The sequence below is a fragment of the Scyliorhinus canicula genome, chromosome 14 (genome assembly GCF_902713615.1).
Source record: "Scyliorhinus canicula chromosome 14, sScyCan1.1, whole genome shotgun sequence".
NCBI lineage: Eukaryota > Metazoa > Chordata > Chondrichthyes > Carcharhiniformes > Scyliorhinidae > Scyliorhinus > Scyliorhinus canicula.
In genome coordinates, this window is record NC_052159.1 from 35,683,477 (window position 1) to 35,705,890 (window position 22,414).

Sequence of the window (22,414 nt, forward strand, 5' to 3'; positions counted from 1 at the left end):
CAACCAGCCAGTATCAGTCAACCTCACCAACAGTCACCAGGGAGTGATTGGGAAGAGCCTCTAGGGGACAGGGAAGACAGATAATTATTGGAACAACAGACACCCTGCAAATTGTCAGTGAATTTAAAACAAGCAATGTTGGAATTTAAACGATATACTGCTTACGTGACTTTCACTGTATAACTGTCTCATGGTTTTTCAGTTGAGTAGGGCCATGCTTCAGAGATACTCTTCCAAGTACTGCTCTCCCAACACATTGGCAAAATAAATGATCATTCTGTACTGAAGTCAGCGGAGATAATTTTGAATAATCTGCTCTACAACACTGGGTATGAGTAAGGGCGCGAGTGTTAAAATGGTTTATATATCTTGACTTGTGTAGGAGTCAAAATGTTGCATTAATGTCACTGTTACTGACACTAAAGGGCTTTTGTATTAACAGCAATTTTAACTATATTATTCTCTCCAATTTAACACATTTACTTTAAAATACTTAAAAATGACAAGCAGAATATATTTAAACCCTTAACATAATTGGGGACCTTCTAAAAATGTGTTTATTTTAAATTTCTCTCATCATATTTCCTCTCTTCTTCACATCTTTTATTCAATTCCTTGTCCAGGATTAACAGCTGGAGACAGCCAGGATCTCTGACAATAAGTGGTCCTATTGAATCTCAAAATTGTTATACTGAGCAAAATGTTCATCTTGTGGGAAAATAAGTTATAAAACTGTCACTTCATATCCATTTACTTCCACCTACTACAAACCACAAGAGCAATCACCCCAAACCTAATTTACATAAAACATATGTAAGCAAAATTAATTTTGAGGCCCCAATACCCAAAAAATTCAAAGGAGAAATCTACATATACACGAAGCAAACTCTTTAATTGCAGTTTAATACTGAAATATTGAGAAGGGGCCTGCAGCAGAATGTTAATAGGCTAGATCTACGCTATGAAGTTGAACATTAATAGTCCAAGAAAGTGATGTCCTGAAAATGGGAAAAGACCTCATGAAATGCTGACAGATATAGGACTAGATACAGAACAGAAAGGACGGACACTACAGGGAGGACAGCACAATGACACACTGATCTTGTGACACATTTAATGCACATTCATTGCCACGATTCAAGTTGAATTAGATCTCGTGTCAATAAATGGATCATGAGTCAAAAAGGCTAGATAAGAGTAGATCAGAACAGGCTGTGGCATGGTTATGTCATTGGACCAGTAATCCAGAGGTCGTGGTTAATGCTCTGTGAAGAGAGAGAGGTTCAAATCTCACCATGGCAGCTGGTAGAATTTAAATTCAATCAAACTTGGAATATAAAGCGAGCCTCATGAAAACTATTACAGGTTTGTTAAAAACCCATTTGGTTCATGAATGTCCTTTGGAGAAGGAAATCTGCCATCCTTATGCTCCAAACTCACAGCAATATTGTTGACTCTTAGCCACCCTCTGAAATGGGTTAGGAAGCCACTCAGTTCAATTAGGAATCGCCAATAATAAATGTTGGCCTCGCCAGTGATGCCTACATTCCTGAATAAAGTAAAGCCTTTTCATTATATATACACAACATAAAATGACTGCCAGTGTTTTATACTTCAAAACTCTTCCGCTACATTTTGGCAGGTGTTGGAAAACTAACTTCTGTTGTGGGATGTTTTTCTGCTACATTGCTTGTTTCATCTTTTTACAAATTTCTCTTCATTATCTTTTTATGATCTCAAATTGTTTTTCTTGCCAACCTTTTTGATATTATGCAATCTTCCCAATCTATTTTCTTGGTGGTGAGAGCTTGTTTTGTGTCTTGCTAACATGCTTGATTAATGTATACTTCTGCATTTGCTTTGGTTTGCACATGTATGTTGATGACACCCAGCTCTACCTCACCACTGCTTCTCTCAACTCTTGTTCAATTATCAGACTGCTTATTTTTTCTTTTATTTGTTCATGGGATGTGGGTGTCGCAGGCAGCATTTATTGTCCATCCCCAATTGCCCTCGAGAAGATTTTGCAGAACTGCCATTTTTAACCTCTGCAGTCCATGTGGTGTAGGTATACTTCCTGCGCTGTTAGGGAGATAGTTCCAGGATGTTGATCCAGCAACAGATTTCCAAGTCAGGATGGTGAGTATCTTGGTGAGGAACTCCCAGTGATGGTGTTCCCAGGTATCTGCGTAATGTATCATTTTAAATGGTAGAGATCATGGGTTTGAAAGGTCTGTCTAAGGATGAAAAATTTATTCCATTAAAATAAAAGTAATTGTTTTCGGTTCCCTCTTTCTGGAAAACATTTGGGATTAAGCCCGCATGCTGAAAAGAACTGGGATTAAGACCGCATGGTGAAAAGGTCTGGGATTAAGACAGCGCGGTGAAAAGGTCTGGGATTAAGACAGCGCGGTGAAAAGGTCTGGGATTAAGACAGTGCGGTGAAAAGGTCTGGGATTAAGACAGCGCGGTGAAAAGGTCTGGGATTAAGACAGCGCGGTGAAAAGGTCTGGGATTAAGACAGCGCGGTGAAAAGGTCTAGGATTAAGACAGCGCGGTGAAAAGGTCTAGGATTAAGACAGCGCAATGAAAAGGTCTGGGATTAAGACAGCGCGGAGAAAAGGTCTGGGATTAAGACAGCGCGGAGAAAAGGTCTGGGATTAAGACAGCACGGAGAAAAGGTCTGGGATTAAGACAGCGCGGAGAAAAGGTCTGGGATTAAGACAGCATGGTGAAAAGGTCTGGGATTAAGACAGCGCGGTGAAAAGGTCTGGGATTAAGACAGCGCAATGAAAAGGTCTAGGATTAAGACAGCGCAATGAAAAGGTCTGGGATTAAGACAGCGCGGAGAAAAGGTCTGGGATTAAGACAGCGCGGTGAAAAGGTCTGGGATTAAGACAGCGCAATGAAAAGGTCTGGGATTAAGACAGCGCGGAGAAAAGGTCTGGGATTAAGACAGCGCGGAGAAAAGGTCTGGGATTAAGACAGCACGGAGAAAAAGTCTGGGATTAAGACAGCACGGAGAAAAGGTCTGGGATTAAGACAGCGCGGAGAAAAGGTCTGGGATTAAGACAGCATGGTGAAAAGGTCTGGGATTAAGACAGCGCGGTGAAAAGGTCTGGGATTAAGACAGCGCAATGAAAAGGTCTGGGATTAAGACAGCGCGGAGAAAAGGTCTGGGATTAAGACAGCGCAATGAAAAGGTCTGGGATTAAGACAGCGCGGAGAAAAGGTCTGGGATTAAGACAGCGCAATGAAAAGGTCTGGGATTAAGACAGCGCGGAGAAAAGGTCTGGGATTAAGACAGCGCGGAGAAAAGGTCTGGGATTAAGACAGCACGGAGAAAAGGTCTGGGATTAAGACAGCACGGAGAAAAGGTCTGGGATTAAGACAGCACGGAGAAAAGGTCTGGGATTAAGACAGCGCGGTGAAAAGGTCTGGGATTAAGACAGCGCGATGAAAAGGTCTGGGATTAAGACAGCGCGATGAAAAGGTCTGGGATTAAGACAGCGCGGTGAAAAGGTCTGGGATTAAAACAGCGCGGTGAAAAGGTCTGGGATCAAGACAATGTGCTTTAAAGGTCTGGGATTAAGACAGCGGGGTGAAAAGGCCTGGGATTAAAACAGCGTACTGAAAAGGTATGGTTTAAGACAGCGTAGTGAAAAGATCTGGGATTAAGACAGCGCAGTGAAGAGATCTGGGATTAAGACAGCATGTTGAAAAGGTGAGACAGTGCGCTGAAAAAGTCTGGGATTAAGACAGCGTGCTTTAAAGGTCTAGGATTAAAATAGCGTGTTGAAAAGGTCTGGGATTAAGACAGTGTGCTTTAAAGGTCTGGGATGAAGGCATCATGTTGAAAAGGTCTGGGATTAAGATAGCGTAGTGAAAAGATCTGGGATTAAAGACACCATGCTAAAAAGGTCTTGGATTAAACCAGCACATTTAAAAGGTCTGGGATTAAGACATCATGTTGAAAAGGTCTGGGATTAAGATAGCGTGGTGAAAAGATCTGGGATTAAAGACACCATGCTAAAAAAGTCTTGGATTAAACCAGCCCATTTAAAAAGTCTGGGATTAAGACAGTTTGTTGAAAAGATCTGGGATTAAACCAGTATGTTGACAACCCTTGTACCATATACGACCCCCAAAATGAGCTTCCCACCTCATTTGTGTCATCACTAAAACCTCCTATTTCCATCTTCATAACATCACTCAACTTCACCTCCTTCTCTGCTCATCTGCTGCTGAAACTCTCATTTGTGCCTTCCATTACATCAAACTGGAATACTCCCAAAACACTCCTGGTCTCCCTCATTCTATCAACTGCAAACTTGAGGGCAACCAAAACTCTGCAGTTTGTGACTTAACTCATACAATTTGCTGCTTAATATACCAGAGACCAATGATAGGGCGGTGGAGTGATCTTGGGTGGAGTGCTGTTTCAGAGGGTTGGTGAAGACACAGTGGGCCAAATGGCCTGTTTTTGCACAGTAGGAGTTCTACGACATATTTGGTCTGATTTCCCATGAAACCTTTTAAAAATACAAATGAGGGGTGCAGATCTCTATAGGATACAAAAACACCATATGAATGGTGGGGCTAGAAAAAGTGTGCACGAGCAAAAAACAACAATTTAAGGACCAGTGAAAAGACCTTCAGTTACAATAACAAAATGTTTTATTCCAATCACTTTTTGAATACATTTCTCCAAACATTGCAAACCTTAGAACAGTACAGCACAGAACAGGCCCTTCGGCCCTCGATGTTGGGCCGAGCAATGATCACCCTACTCAAACCCACGTATCCACCCTATACCTGTAACCCAACAACGCGCCCCCCCCCCCCCCCCCCCCCCCGCCCCAACCTTAACCTTACTTTTTAGGACACTACGGGCAATTTAGCATGGCCAATCCACCTAACCCGCACATCTTTGGACTGAGGGAGGAAACCGGAGCACCCGGAGGAAACCCACGCACACACGGGGAGGACGTGCAGACTCCGCACAGACAGTGACCCAGCCGGGAATCGAACCTGGGACCCTGGAGCTGTGAAGCATTGATGCTAACCACCATGCTACTGTGCTGCCCATGATGCCCCTACTCATGATGGGGGCAGGATGGGCCCAAGAGAAGGCAACATTACAAATATTCGCACCATCACTAAGTCTCCTATTTCCACCTCTGTAGCATCACTTGCTTTCAACCGTAATTCAGCCAATGAGTTGCTGAAACCCTCATTAAGTCATTTGTCTACTATTCCAAAACTGTCCCAGTCGGTCTCCCATCCTTCAAAACATTTCAGCCCATCCAAAAACCAAGTGATGCAGCAGAGGCAGTTGAACAATTGGGCTAAATCCTGTGGCGAAGATGTCCATGAGCTTCTCATCAAATTTGGCAAGCAACTTAAAACAAAAAATCAATATAAAGGTTTAGACCAGTGGGACCATCTGTTGTTCAATATTTAGGATTCGTGACACAAGCTGTGAGTGAACTTTAAACCATTTTACAAAGATAAAAAACTGAACAAACGTGCTGTGTTAGAATCAATATTATAAAGTAGTCAGCAGTTGCAACAGTCCTAGCAGATGCTGCAGAGGGACACAGATAATAAGAAGAAGCAAAATGTTCTCACTGCAGATCACCTCCTCGCCACATTCTGTGGAACTAAGCGGAGGAACAGTTTTTGGCAAAGATATTTTGCAGGGTGGTGGCAAGAAACAAAAAGGAAAATACACGGCAAACAAAAAAAGTCAGAGTAACAAAAAAAGTACACTCTTTCAACCAGGAAGGGAAAATTCAATGTCTCCAAAAAGTTTGCTCTTGATAAATGAGCTCAAAGGTCAAATAGGCCACTGAAACTGTAAACAGTTTGGCTCAATCTGGTCGGGGGAGGAATGAAATTAATGGTGAGGGTGTGATGTTTGTGGTGTGAGCCAAAGATCGTGGCTGAAATCTTCCCAATGTTGACCTGAAGAATCCAGTTCATTTACCACTGGGATGTCAGACATGCAAACTGCCAACACAAGAGCAACGAACAATCATGGCAAAGATAAATACTTGCTTTACAGAACATTTTTTTGACTCCTGTTAGAACCACTTCAAACACTGGCTGGGAGTCTTTAAAACGCTGGTTCAGACAGATCAGACTTCAACTCTTCAAAAGCTTTCGCAAAAGTATCTCTCTGAATCGTTTAGCTCCACATAACAATGACAGCATCTCCCCAAGCTGAAAAACAAATTTAACTCTCCAGGGACTTTCCCAAACAAACCACAGTGCATTAGCCCAGACTGAAAAACACATTCCTCTGGTCAACTTCATCTTAAAAGCTCCTAGGCCCTGTAAAACAGGATTATTTTTTAATAAAACATGACCACTGCAGCCAAACACACTAACCCCAGGCTTTTAACCCTTTAATTTCCCAATACTTAGAATCCAATATTCCTAAAATTTTCCATCTCTTGCACTTTGCTTCTCCACCCATTGCTGCACCCTCACGGACAGCAACCCCAACTGACTTATCCTTCTTGTTCTTCAAGGAGGCTGATCTCGCCACTTGCCTCCTGCCAAGCTCAGCTTTCCATAGTGCTGACCCTGTTGACTGTACTAGTGGTCCAGATACTGCTCCTCTCCACATCACCACTCCGGAATATTTTGTTCATCCAAGAACCAAGCGCTTTGCAATTCAAGAGCCTCTTGTTAATGATTGCTTCCAGATCATGGCCCTGATGGGAACCTGGCCGAGTGGCGATGACATCTTCCCTCTAACTCAACCCTACCTGCCTGATTACATTGTTGACCACTTCCAGACCGTCTTAGTTGGGGTGTTACTCTTGAAACCAAATTTCAATTTAGTCTGACCCCCTACTCTTCAATCACCTCTTCTTTTAAACATCCCAACTTCTTCCCACCTCTCTGCCAATTTTTAATGTAGATTCTCTACCAACCACCCCCATGTACCACACCAGTTTTCTCAGAGCTTTGTTCAATGCTTTCACCCGCCTGCATCTGTAGCAAGCGGCATCTCATTCTAGGTGATTTAAAGTCATCATGTTGTCCCTTCCAAGTCTAATGCTCTCCTATCCTCAATTTCACGCTTTATATAAACTCCCCAACCCTTGACCTCGCCATCTCGCATGGTCTTGTTACTCCCATTATATCACAGCTAAGATCCTGTCTGATCACTTTCTTGCGTTACACACCACCCACATCCCATTGCTTCCTCCAAACCCTACTTCATTCTGTATACACCCCACCCCCCGCCCCCTGGAATAAAAACCTCTCCCATAACTTACAACTGCCTTCCCATTTGTCTAGTCTTTGGCCCTCCATTTGTGACATTTCTGCAACTACCGTTCTGCTCAACCATATCCCCATTTCCACCTTTGCTGCCCCAGTACCCAATAAAACCATTATCCTTCTCACCCAGACCATTCCCCTCGGTACCGCACTCATCTCCACTCCCTTAAACCCTTGGGATGCACATTTGAATGGATATGATGGACAACCTTTTTTTTTTTTATTCGTTCATGGGGTGTGGCATCGCTAGCTGGACCAGCATTTATTGCCCATCCCTGAGTGCATTTAAGAGTCATTCACATTGCTATGGATCTGGAGTCAGATGTGAGCCAGACCAGAAAGGACGACAGATTTCCTTCTCTAGAGGGCAATAGTGAACCTGATGTGAACTTGATGGAGTTTTACAACTATCGACAATGGATTCATGGTCATCTTTTAGACTTTTAATTACAGATTTTTATTGAATTAAAAATTTGGTGGGATCGGAACCTAGGTCCCTAGAGCACGATTCTGGTTACTAGTCCAGCGCCTTAGTGTTACACTTCAACGGCTGTAATGTGGTGTGGAACCGCATGAAAAGGCACTATAAGATTGCAAGTTATTGTCTTCCTTGCAAATTTGATAAAAAGGGAAACAAAGTTTTAATTGCGATTGCTTTTGAATAATAATTAATTGATTTTGAAAAAAAGTGTAAAATTCTGAACTATTACAAAGCTGATGTATCTAAATTTTCCATGAGATCAATGTGTGCACACCTATACGTGCAAATGAAAGAAGAGGCCAATTGGCCCCCTCCCAGCCTGTTTGACCACTCAATAAGATCGTGGCTGTATCGTTATATGGCTTGTATGGTCAGGTGTATTGCTTGATCCCAGGTACAATAATATTCTCCCGCATTGGGTTATTCAAGGGCCTTTTGTTCTTCCTGGGAGGGTTCTACCATCTTTGCCACATTTTCATTTTGGATCAGGTAGGGTTAACGTTTGCTGTGGCATGGGGGGAAAAAAATGTCTGTTGCAGCAGGAATTGAGGTACTCGATCTGTGGTGGATTTTGACATTCCACAACATTTGTGGGTAAAAATCAATTGCTCCAGATGTGAACAATCTGATATGTTGCAAGTGAGTGTGTTGTGACTCTCTCCATTGGTTCTCAGCCAGTTAGAAAACAGGCCACATACTTCCAGGTATTTAATGTTTAGAACATTTGAGACGAACCGGCTTGACTTTGCAATCTATGTAAACGCAATATATAATCTGCACAAATTATAAACTGAATACTTCATTATAAAAATACATTGAAGCTCGTTAACTAATTCGAAAATCCACAAAGTGGAAATCAATCACCAGATGAACAGTTTACTTCAGAAACATTGATGGAAAAGTGGAGAAGTTCAATAATTATTTTGCAACAATTACTGAAATTCTAATGTGAACACAATTTCTCATGTTTAGGTTTTGATGGATTTTACATAGATTATTTTTCCCAATCAAGATGCAATGGGTACCCTCACTGCAGTTTTTGCTTCAAATAATCTGTGAAGTGAGAAGCCTCTGAACTTGTGTTTGCAATATTGCACCACAGCAGACTGGAGGTTAGTATTAGAAGACAAATCTTCAAATCTCCAAAAATAAATTTAATTCTCCGCGAGTGGAAAGGAAAAAGCCAACCAAATTCACACAAACCGAAAGATTTTCCTTCTACCAAGAGCATTCCTGGTGTACACACGGATTCCAGGACAAACCCATTTGTTTAGCGTAAGATATTTGCTGTCAAAGAAGCTTATTATGCCACTATACAAATATTGTACCCAACCAGCAAAAATAGAATTTAATCCAGGTCTGACTACATTATTTTTTGATAAGGTCACTGCTGTCAGCTTGAAATAAGCCTGCACCATCGCAGATAAGTAAAAACTCAAATTAATCCCGAATCAGTCGTCAAGCTGGCAAACCACTTAACCTTTTTCTCGAGACCAGTTAATCAGGTTGTGCACACTCACGGTAAAATAATTCCAAGGGACAAAATCAAGACACCATTAACAAAAAATGAATCCTTACTATTGGCCATTTGTTTTTGAAGCTCAAGTTCTGTTCTTTGAACACTAAACCAATATCTTCTGCAATTAAATTATACTGTATCCATTAATAATTTTGAGAGCACATGACCCCATATGTCCAATGCATATGATGGATATTTTTATTAACCATTACATTTATGTACTACTTAAAGTGTACATGTTTAAAAATAAATACACTGCTTATTCAGACATGAATTTAAACAAGATCGCAGCTGTAGTATGTCACAGTAACTAGGTAAATAGTAATCCAAGTGAGAAAGATTTATGAGAGAAGGGACTACTGATTACATGTTTTTAGCACATACCTATAAATTCACAATTTGCAAGTAAATATTCTTAGTGTATAAATCCCACATGTTGTAGCAATGCTACCCGAAAACATCAAGTTCTTTTACAAATTGACCATACAGTTCAGACTAAAGCCACCTCAACAATTTCAACTCAAAGTTGGTCATAACATTTAAAAGAAGAATAATGGCTCATAATTTCCTGGCTCCCAGTGTCAGATTTGGGGGGTACACCAAAGATGCTTTGGGGAATCCGTCTAGGACGTTTCCAGGTATGGGTTTACCCAGCAATTGTTCAGAACTGCTAACTTCCCCTGGACAATTGTGCTATGCTGGGAGACCTGACAAAGCAATTTAAATCACTAATTTTGGATGGTTGTCATGAAGTATTAGAAGAAATAAAACCACTTTAAATTTCAGTATAGCCATTTTAAACACCCAGGCCAAAATAGGGTAATTTGTGAGTCCCAAAGGAAACACCTCCCACACTCCAGAACCTTCACAGCTCCAGGGTCCCAGGTTCGATTCCCGGCTGGGTCACTGTCTGTGTGGAGTCTGCACGTCCTCCCCCTGTGTGCGTGGGTTTCCTCCGGGTGCTCCGGTTTCCTCCCACAGTCCAAAGATGTGCGGGTTAGGTGGATTGGCTATGCTAAATTGCCCGTAGTGTCCTAATAAAAGTAAGGTTAAGGGGGGGGGTTGTTGGGTTACGGGTATAGGGTGGATACGTTAGTTTGAGTAGGGTGATCATGGCTCGGCACAACATTGAGGGCCGAAGGGCCTGTTCTGTGCTGTACTGTTCTATGTTCTATGTTCCCTGCCCACACGGGATTCCTCCCAGCTGCACCACATAACCTGACTGCTGAATGGGACTCCATACCCTCCGGGCCCAACTGTCAACCCAGTCCTATCCCCAAGACCCAGTCCCCACTGTCCCCAGACTTGACACAACCCCTTCCCCACACCTCCCCCTCCTCCCACCCTGAACATCACCCTGTGGCGCAGGCCCTACCTTCCATCACCCTCCCCCGAATGTCCCAAACGACCTCCTCCACCACCTACAAATATCCGACCATATGCTCACTTCCCTCCCCAATTAGCCGACCCCCTGCCCCCTCCCGATACCTCACCTGCCCACCCTCCTCAATGTCCGACACTCTAAGCCCCCAGCACTGATGTCAAACCCCTCATCACTCGAATACCCAACCCCTGTTATAGCCAGCATGGGACCTGGGGGGTGGGGTGGGGGGGGGGGAATTATTATTTTCCCCGTGGTCCTTACGTAGCTCGAACTCTCCTGCTAGGGACTGGGAATCTCTATTAACCTATGTATTAAAGGTCAGCCAGCATGGCACCCACGAGAACAGGAATCCGGCATAGGTCTACCAGGCAGTGTATATACATTGAACATACAGTGCAGAAGGAGGCCATCTGGCCCATCGAGTCTGCACCGACCCACTTAAGCCCTCACTTCCACCCTATCCCCATAACCCAATGACCCCATCTAACCTTTTTGGTCGCCAAGGGCAATTTAGCATGGCCAATCCACCTAACCTGCACGTCTTTGGACTGTGGGAGGAAACCGCAGCACCCGGAGGAAACCCACGCAGACACGGGGAGAGCGTGTAGACTCCGCACAGACAGTGGCCCAGCAGGGAATCGAACCTGGGACCCTGGAGCTGTGAAGCCACAGTGCTATCCACTTGTGCTACCGTGCTGCCCCATATATAGTGTGCTTATACATACAGTGTGTAAATAAAACTATGTTTCTTTATTTTACTCAAGTGTGGATTCCCAGTGTCCTTACTAAACCCCCTCACAACCCCCTTCCTGAATGCCCTGCTTTCCCAAATAGCTGACATCTCCATCCCCTTCCTGAATCCCAGACACCCTACCCACAGGCAACATAGTGGTTAGTATTTCTGCCTCACAGCACCAGGGACCTGGGTTCAATTTCTGCCTGTGGATTTTACATGCTCTCCCTGTGTCTTTGAGGGTTTCCTCCGGGTGCCTCCCGTAGTCCAAAGATGTGCAGGTTAGGTGGATTGCCATGCTAAATTGCCCCTTAGTGTCCAGGGATTCATTAATAATAATTTAATAATCTTTATTGTCACAAGTAGCCTTACATTAACACTGCAATGAAGTTACTGTGAAAATCCCCTAGTTGCCACATTCCAGCGCCTGTTCGGGTACACAGAGGGAAGAATTCAGAATGTTCAAATTACCCAACAGCACGTCTTTCGGGACTTGTGGGAGGAAACTGGAGCACCCGACGGAAACCCATGCAAACAGGGGAAGAACATGCAGACTCAGCACAGACCATGACCCGAGCCGGGAATCGAAAGTGGGACCAAGGAGATGTGAAACAACAGTGCTACCCACTGGGAGATACGGTGATAGGACGGGGGAGTGGACCCGGGCAAAGTGCTCTTTTGGAGGGTTGCTGCAGACTCGATGGGCCGAAAGATTCCTTCAGCACTGTATTCTTATGAATCTATGTTCAAGGCCATCCCCCATAATGCCCCCCCCCCCCCCCCCCCCCCCCACCGAATTTGCCTTATACATTCTACATTCTTCTTGGGTTTGTTATTTTGAATGATATTTAAATTCACCTGCTTCATGGCTAATTCTGTAAAAACAAGGGGGACATTACCCCACTTTCACACTGACGCTGGAGCCGGGGTCCCAAATCTTATCCGGCTGGAGTCAGGAAGGTCGGTCGAGATAGGTACTTAAGAATTTTAGCATAGGTAAGTTAGTACAGGGTAACAATCCAATGCTGATTGCCACTCCAAGGAAGTTATGGCCCACTGACTCACAAATTACCCAATTCTTTGAAATTTGGAAGAGCGATTAAGTTACTCATAAAGCACTTGTATATTTCAAAGTCTAAGATTTTGGAATTATTAGAAGTTATAATTTTGCTCAGTCCTCCTCCCAGCAGTAAAAACTGCAGTCCTTTGAATAATCACCTTTCTGGAACAGAAGACTCACTATTGTCAGACAGAATATTCACCTTTCCATTCACTTATGCAAAATTAGATTTAATAATCTGTAATTTGATTTTTTTTTTTTAAATTAAAACAGCCTGAAGGAAACAACTGTGGCTTCTATTCAAAACCACATGAATATCAAGATGAAATGACAAGAATCTGCCAGGGGACAAAGATAGGTTAAGTGAGTTGGCAGAGATTAATGTGGAAAAATGTGAACTTGTCCGCTTGTCAGGAAGAAAATCATTTAAATGAAGAGAGGTTTTGCAACTCTATGCTACAGAAGGATCTGGCTGTCCTGGTACACGAATCACAAAAATTTAGTACAAGTAATTAGGAAACCAAATAGAATGTGGGAACCAGGGTCCCAGGTTCGATTCCCGGCTGGGTCACTGTCTGTGCGGAGTCTGCACGTCCTCCTCGTGTGTGCGTGGGTTTCCTCCGGGTGCTCCGGTTTCCTCCCACAGTCCAAAGATGTGCGGGGTTAGGTGGATTGGCCATGCTAAATTGCCCGTAGTGTCCTAAAAAGTAAGGTTAAGGGAGAGGGGGGGGGGGGGGGGGGGGGGGGGTACGTGGGTTTGAGTAGGGTGATCATTGCTCGGCACAACATCGAGGGCCGAAGGGCCTGTTCTGTGCTATACTGTTCTATATTCTATATCTATATCTATTGCAAGGGGGATGGAATATAAAAGTAGGGAAGTGATGCGACAGCTGTACAGGGACATGGTGAAACTGCTCAGTGCAGTACCGTGTGCGGTTTTATCTCCATACAGAAGGAAGGATATCATTGCATTAGAAGTTCAGAAAAGGTTCGCTCGACTAATTCCTGTGTTAAAGGGATTATGAGGAAAGGTTGAGCAGGCTGGACCTATATCTGTTTGTTTAGTAGGATGAGAGGTGGTCTTATTGAAATATATAAGGTCTTGTGGGGACTTGACTCCTATTTTCTATGTTTCTATGCATCTCAACATCATACTCCTGTGCTCTCCCTATATCCCTTGATACTTTTAGAGTCTAGAAATCTATTTCCTTCTCAGGTTTATTCAGTGAATTGCCCTCCACAACCTTCAGTGGGAGAGAATTCCCCATTTTCAGAACCCTTGGAATGAAGAAGTTTCACCTCATCTCAGTTCTTAATGACCTATTCCAGGTTAGATGCTGCGAGGATGATTCCCTCCGTGGAGGAAATATAAAAGAGAAAATAGGGGCAGGATTTGGCCATTTGGTCCTTCATGCCTGTTCAACCATTCAATCTGATCATGGCTGTGCAATTCGCTACCACAGAAAGCAGTTGAGGCCAAAACATAGAAACAGAAAATAGGAGTAGGAGGAGGCCATTCGAGCCTGCTCTGCCATTCATTATCATGGCTGATCATCCAACTTAATAACCTGATATCGCTTTCCCCCTGTAAACTTCAATCCCCTAAAGTGCTATATCTAACTGCTTCTTGAAAACATACAATGTTTTGGCCTCAACTGCTTCCTGTGGTGACGAATTCCACAGGCTCACCGTTAGAACATACAGTACAGAAGGAGGCCACTCGGCCCATCGAGTCTGCACTGACCCACTTAAGCCCTCACTTCCACCCTATCCCCATAACCCAATAATCCCTCCTAACCTTTTTGTACACCAAGGGTAATTTAGCATGGCCAATTCTGCACGTATTTGGACTGTGGGAGGAAACCGGAGCACCCAGAGGAAACCCACACAGACACGGGGAAAACGTGCAGACTCCGCATAGACAGTGACCCAGCGGGGAATCGAACCTGGGATCCTGGCGCTGTGAAGACACAGTGCTAGCCACTTATGCTACCGTACTGCCCATTCTCTGGGTGAAGAAATTTCTCCTCACCTTTGTCCTAAATAGTCTACCCTCTATCGTCAGGCTGTGACCCCTGGTTCTGGACACACCCACCATCAGGCATATCCCTCCTGCATCTACCCTGTCTAGGCCTGTTAAGAACTTTATAGGTTTCTACGAGATCCTCCCCCATTCTTCTGAACTCCATCGAATTCAATTCTAACCGATTCCATCTCTCCTCATACGCCAGCCCTTCTATCCCAGGAATCAGTCTGGCAAACATTCGCTGCACTTCCACTAGAGCTAGAACACCTTTATTCATAAAAGGAGACCAAAACTGCACACAATATTCCAGGTGCCGCCTCACAAAGGCCCTGTATAATTGAAACATGGCATCCCTGCTCCCGTAATCAAATCCTCTCGCAATGAAGGTCAGCATATAATTTTCCTTCTTTACTGCCTGCTGTACCTGCATGCATACCCTCAGCGACTGGTGTACAAGAACACACAGGTCTCATTGCACATCCCCCCCCTCGTAATTTATGGTCATTCAGATAATAATCTGCCGTTTCATTTTTGCTACCAAAGTGGATAACCTCGCATTTCTACAAATTGTACGGCACCTGCCATTTATTTGCCCACTCAACTTGTCCAAATCACACTGAAGGATCTCTGCATCCGCCTCACAGCTCAACTTGGTATCATCTGCATATTTGGAGATATGACATTTGTTCCCTCATCTAAATCATGAATATATATTGTGAATAGCTGAGGTCCTAGCACAGGGGGAGGAGGGAGGCTGGATCAGGCTATTGAGCTGGGATGATCAGCCATTATTATAATCAATGGAGGTGGCATGGTGGCACAGTGGTTAGCATTGCTGCCTCATGGCGCCGAGGACCTGGGTTTGATCCCGGCCCCGGGTCACTGTCCGTGTGGAGTTTACACATTCTCCCCGTGGCTGCTCAGGTCTCACCCCCACAACCCAAAGATGTGCAGGATAGGTGGAGCCATGCTAAATTTTGGAAAAAGAATTGGGTACTCTAAATGAAAAAAAAAATGATTAGAACGAATGGCCGAGCAGGCTTGAAGGGCTGAATGGCCTCCTCCTGCTGCTATTTTCTATGTTTCTATGCATCTCAACATCATACTCCTGTGCTCTCCCCATACCACTTGATACTTTTAGAGTCTAGAAATCTATTTCCTTCTCAAGTGAATATTCAGTGAATTGGCCTCCACAACCTTCAGTGGTAGAGAATTCCCCAGTTTCAGAACCCTTGGAATGAAGAAGTTTCACCTCATCTCAGTTCTTAATGACCTATCCTGTATCTTGAGACTGTGACCCCTTGTTTTACACCTGTGATCCAGTGTTCTAGACTCCTGGCCCTAGCCAGAGATAATAACACTCTTGCATCCAGTCGATTCAACCTTGTCAGAATTTTATACATTTCAATGAGATCCCTTCTCATTCTTCTAAACTCCAGTGAACACAGGCCGAGTCAACCCAATCTCTCCTCATTCCACAATCCTGTCATCCGAGGAATCAGTCTGGTGAACCTTTGCTACACTCCCTCCATGACAAGTATATCCTTTCTTTGGCAAGGAGACAAAAATTACACACACTACTCCAGGTGTGGGGTCCCAAAGACCCATAACAGCTGCAGTAAGATTCTTTGCTCCTGTACTCTAATCCTCTTGCAATGAAGGCCAACATACCATTTGCCTTCTTAACTGCTTAGCAGCGACTGGTGTACAAGGACACGCAGGTCTCTGTGCATTAACATTTCCCAATCTATCACCATTTAAATAATACTCAGCCATTCTGTTTTTCCTACTGATGTGGCTGACTTCACACTTATCCGCTTTATAATGCATCTGCCATGTATTTGACCACTCACTCAACTTGTCTAAATGTCGAAAACACACCTGGAAGCCTATCAACACCCTCCTCAGTTCCAGCAGGTTTTATGTCGTCAGCAAACTAGGAAATATTACATTTGGTTTCTTCATCCAAATTATTGATGTATCTTGTAAATAGCTTGAGCCCAAGCACTGATCCATGCAGGACCCCACTAGTCACCTCCTGTGATTCTGAAAAAAGACCCATTTATTCATACTTTGTCCTGACTACTGACCAATTCTTAATCCATGCCATGTGCTTTAATTTTGTACACTTCAGGGTGAATGTGGGACTTTCAAAAGCTTTCTGAAAACTCAATGAAATTAATTAGATAATCTTTTATCATGGTGTTTCTTGAAGGATAAACATTGGCTAAGACATTACAAAACTCCCCCTGCTCTTCTTCAAACAAAGTGGGGAAAGTGGGACCTTGTTTTAAGATTTTGCCTGAAAAACAGCACCCCTAACAATGCAGCATTCTCTCAGTACTACAACCAGTTTTTGATAAGAGTGCTTGAACCATGACCTATGGCTCAGGTGAGAATCAGTCAAGGCTAATGGTGTAGATAATGAATTTTGAATATGACCATAATAGTCTGTGAAATGACGACCTATAGCACAGCAAATTTGGAGCTTAGAAGAAATTAGAGTAATGTCCAGAGGAACACTGGTAGGGATAAAACAAAAAGACAACAAGTAACTGAAGGAGTTGGAGATGAGGGCGGAAGGGTGGAACTCCCTCATCAGATGACAAGTTACATCTTGTATCCTATCCAGGACCGCACGAGAGTTGCAGAAACTCTTTTCATCCTGGAACCTTACAACCATGGAAAATTTCCAGCTCATCTATTTGGGGAGTATTCAAAACCAAGACTGACATATGAAAGAGTAACATGCAAAAACATTGTATTAACTGACCTCACACGGTCATTCTAAAATGTAATGCAACAACAAACTACGTTTCACAAGAGCCATACTATGCAATTCAGGACATAATATCGTAACATTTCACTTTGTAAGATAACAGACTTGCACTGTATTCCAATTTAAATATTTAAATTATGAGCAACAGCTATTCCTTTCAGGGTAGAAGACACATGAAATATGGGGGTGCAGAAGGGGGGTGAAAGAGAAGGAATTCCTAAAGGTTATACAATTATAGAGTAGTTAAATATTTAGGTTAATAGAAACAATCACAAATGCAGGTATAATACCACAGTGGCCTAGAGAGCACATTTATATTAAGAAATTAAATGTGATGGAAACTTGTGCTTCTCCAATTCAAAATTGATCAGTATACAAAAGGGATTGAATAGTGTCCTCTGTCTGTAAATAAACCACAACAGGAATCTGACAATCCATAGTTGTCGTGTCTGAATTGGTAACGAAAGCAGATTCAATATTATCTGTCAAATGATAATCTGAAAGGAAAATGTGGAGACTATGGAGAAAGAGCAGGAGTGTTGAATTCTTATAAAGAGCTGGCTCAGGCATGGTGACCCGAAAGGCCTCCTTTTGAGCTGCACAGTTGTATCATTTTATCACGCACGCTGATTTGCTTACCTCTTCGGCTGCAAATTTCAAAACCGCCGTGAAAGGCGTGACCTCCGGTACACTCAATCTGAAATACAATCAATCATTAGTACTGTCTTACTACTAGAGCATGACTGAAATTCAATTTATTTTTCAAATACCTGGATTGACACAGTTTCTGGATGGAAATGGATGAGAGGAAAGGTTTACACTGTAGGCACAATGCCTCTAAACCAGCAATCTCAGGACCCAGGCCATGCCAGATTTCAGGTGGCATCAAAGGTTGCTCAGAGACCAGCTCGCAAGCAGCAAATAGGATAACTAGGATAACTAGTCCACCGCCACAAGGAATCAGTGCAATGCCCAGCTAAATTGTCCAGCTAAGGTCTTTTTTATTTTACCTAATTAAAATTGATGGGTGGCACATTCTAAAAAAAATGTCCTGTTTTAGGACTACTCCGGTTTTTGTAGTCAGATTTGAAACACTGTAACAGAGTTATTGGTAAAAGATCAATCAATCTCTATATATTAGTTTAAAACAGACAAAGACCTGAAGTCAGAATAAAGCTCAGCTGTGGAAAGCTTTGGGAACCAGAGGTCCAAAGACAGCTGCTCCTCCCAAAAATGTTTACCATAAGCCGTGAGTCACTCACATCCCATATCAGCCAGTTTCACACTCACAATCCAAACAAAATAATGTTACATTTACAGTTCCCACATTTTTAAGCTGTTTCATAGCCCTATTATTTCTTCTTTTCTACCATAAATAGGATCAGCTCTGGAACGCTCTCTTTCTAAGGTGAGGGCAAAGTTCTGGAATTACCTGTAACTAAAGTTCTCTGACAATTCTGAAAGCAGAATGGCTAAAATCGAAGGTGTGGTGGTGGGGACTGGGAGGAAACGGAGATGTTCTATGTAGGGTATGAGTCAGAAAATCGTAAAACTGTTCTTTATTAATAATTTCTGAGTGTTTATAAATACCACAGGTGGAAATTGCACTAAACATAGTCTTGCCAGTGTACAAGGTTATAATGTACTCAAATTGGAATTAAATGTCTTTGTTGCATACATTACAACCACTATAATAGCATATTGCTTGAACACTTAATCCAACACATGGAAAGCAAACAGACACAATGGCCCACCCAATACTTTAACGCTCTTACTCAAATACAAACAGTGCTTTTAGATTAAACGTTTGCCCCAAAGCATGATACTGTGTTGACATGTTCAAAACAAAAACATTCCCACAGCACAATTACCAACATAAATACTTTAAAAGCCAAACGTTTATATTTATAAAAAAAATAGGAACTTAAAAATATGAAACATTAAAACAGCTCCAAAACATCATAGAGCCATAGAAATACAAAACAGTACAAAATGAGGCTGTCCAGCCCATCGAGTCTGCACCGACCCTCTGAAAAACCACTCCTCCACCCCATCCCCATAACCCGAACTAACCTGCACATCCCTGGATAGTAAGGGGCAATTTAGCATGGCCAATCCGCCAAACCGGCACATCATTGGACTGTGGAAGGAAATTGGAGCACCCAGGGGAAACACACGCAGACACGGGGAAACACATGCAGACACGGGGAAAAAGTGCAAACTCCACAGTCGCCCAAAGCCGGAATTAAACCCAGGTCCTTGGTGCTGTGAGGCAGCAATGCTAACCACTGTGCTGCCCATATTAATCAGTGATGGATCAACAAGCATTCACTAAGGGGATGAAAAGTGCACCAAGGTTTTGGAATAGTAGCTCCCATTGACTATTCTCAGCCGCACTCACTTACACTTTGTAGGGCAACTTTGGATCCGATGTCAGCGTGATTTTAAATGTGACTTTTGACCTAAGGAAAATCAGTACAGAATTAGCCTTGCTTCACCAGCTGCTGTAAGTCACATTATTAAATTACACTGCTCAGGTTATTTATTATTCATATTATTGTTAATGTTACTGTTAACTAAAATGAGTTATCTATGTTAAGCTACTAATATCAGTGCTTTCCTATCACTATTTAAACCCATTCCCTTTCTACACAAAGACCAACATTGACACTACTGCTAATAACATTATCGGAACATAGGAATTAGGAGCAATTAGGAAGTGGGCAATTCAGCCCTTCAATCAGATCATGGTTGATTGCTTCTCGGTCTACCTCCCTGTCTGTTCCCGATACCCATTTTTAATCAGAAATATACTATCTCCTTCTTGGAACTATTTAATGATTCAGACTCCACTACACTATGGTGCAGCGAGTTCCATAAATTCAGCACCCTCTGCGAGAAGTAGTTCCTCCTCATCTCAGTTTTAAATCTACCGCCTCTCAACCTATATCCGTGACCTCTCATTCTAAACTGCCCCACAAGGGGAAACATTCGGTCTACATTTACTTTATCAATCAATTTTGTATACCTCGATCAGATCCCCATTCATTCTTCGAAACTCCAGCAAGTATATGCACAAATTGTTTAATCTCTCCTCATATGTTCTCCCTCCGTGTACCCGAACAGGCGCCAGAATGTGGCGACTAGGGGCTTTTCACAGTAACTTCATTGCAGTGTTAATGTAAGCCTACTTGTGACAATAAAGATGATTATATGTCAATCCTTCCATCCCCGAAATCAATCTGGTGAACCTCCTTTGAACTGCCTCCAATGCCACCATATCCTCCCTCAAATAAGGAGACCAAAACTGGACACAATACTCCAGATGTGGTCTCACCAACACCCAATACAATTGAAACAAAATTTTTCTTCTTTCACATGCCAGCTCTTTTGTAATAAACACTAAAATTGCATTTGCCTTTTATATGTTGTACCTGCATACTGACTTTCTGATTCAGTAATAATAATAATCGCTTATTGTCACAAGTAGGCTTCAATGAAGTTACTGTGAAAAGCCCCTAGTCGCCACATTCCGGCACCTGTTCGAGGAGGTATGGGAATTGAACCCGCACTGCTAGCCTTGTTCTGCATTACAAGCAAGCTGTTAATCCCACTGTGCTAAACCAGCCCCTTAACAGACACCCAGATCCCGCTAGCCAGAAGCATTTTGATTCTGCTTTCCATTCAGATCATTTGCCTTTCTATTTTTTAAGTCAAAATGGGTAACCTCACACTTCCCTGTATTCAACTCCATAAGCCAAATTTTGGCCCATTCGCCGAGCCTATCTATATCCATCTGTAAACTCTATCTCCTCTTCGCACCCTACCTATTTTAGGATCATCTGTAAATTTTGCTATGCAGTACCCCGCTACTTACAGTTTGCCAACTAGAGAATGGCCCATTTATTCCAACCCTCTGCTTCCTGTCAGGAAGCAAATCTTTATATTATATATATATATTTATATATATATAAAATAATTAGCACACTTTGTTAATATTTTGTTGCATGCTTTAGCATCTATAATTCTGTTGATGGTTTTTAAATTACTATTACAAATTAGTAGTTGCATTTATTCAGGACATATTTAAGCACGTATCTAGACACAGCTGACAGCAAATATGCAAATAATAAATAAGAATGGTTCTTCTTGGTCAAAGTGGTCAGTGTTAAATGAAGTGATTTTAAACACAACAGATTTGAATATGAACTCCCCAGGTGAGGAGTCAAGAGTAGGTCACTCAAGGGAGGGTGATAGGCAAGTGGGATGTGTTAAGGGATAGGAGATCAGGGACAGTTGGCAGAGTTTTGTTAGAGCCAAAGTTTTACAGGGGATACAGGTCACATCAGGCAAGAAGTCACAATATGAAAAAGAAAATGCTGGAAATACTCAGATCAGGCAGCAGCAGAGAGATAAAGAGAGTTAACATTTCAGGTCCACGACCTGAACCATCCACATTTTCAGTGTTACTTCTGACTTCCAACGCTCGCGGCCTACTGCTTTCGCAGCTGGTGGAATACCTGAGCACGAAGGTGACATGTCAGGGTTTGAGGGCTATGCTGGGGACAGCAACAAACAATATTACAGAGGAGAAAATCTGGGGGGTTACTGTTATAGACAAGAGGGGCTGATGACAGCAAATCCAAAAGGGGGAAGAGGGACAGCAGCAGAGAAGAAACTGAAGAAGAAACTGAGAAACAGCTGGACCAGGGAGGGAGGGTGACAGTCCTTGTGGGGGGAGGGAGGGTGACAGTCCTTGTGGGGGGAGGGAGGGTGACAGTCCTTGTGGGGGGAGGGAGGGTGACAGGCCTTGTGGGGGGAGGGAGGGTGACAGTCCTTGTGGGGGGAGGGAGGGTGACAGTCCTTGTGGGGGGAGGGAGGGTGACAGTCCTTGTGGAGGGAGGGAGGGTGACAGTCCTTGTGGAGGGAGGGAGGGTGACAGTCCTTGTGGAGGGAGGGAGGGTGACAGTCCTTGTGGAGGGAGAGAGGGTGACAGTCCTTGTGGAGGGCAGGAGGTGGACCTGATGGAAAGGTGTGCCTGGAAGGAAAGGGCAGTTGAAGAGAAAGGGACATCAATGAGCCACGTTCACGCCTTATTGCTGCAGTGAGTAACCTGCCTTCAATGATGTGACTACT

General features: G+C 43.1%; 1 protein-coding gene across 3 annotated transcripts in view; it reads right to left on the reverse strand.

Annotated features, from left to right (window-relative positions):
* Positions 1-22,414, reverse strand: part of ufm1 (ubiquitin-fold modifier 1) — a 54,178-nt gene that overhangs the window by 27,589 nt on the left and 4,175 nt on the right. For all 3 annotated transcript variants that reach the window (XM_038818371.1, XM_038818373.1, XM_038818372.1), the window contains exons 2-3: positions 19,684-19,740; positions 17,918-17,975 (exon numbers count right to left, since the gene is read on the reverse strand). In XM_038818371.1, coding sequence (XP_038674299.1) covers positions 17,918-17,975; positions 19,684-19,740 — 115 coding nt within the window. The remainder of the gene's footprint in view (positions 1-17,917; positions 17,976-19,683; positions 19,741-22,414) is intronic.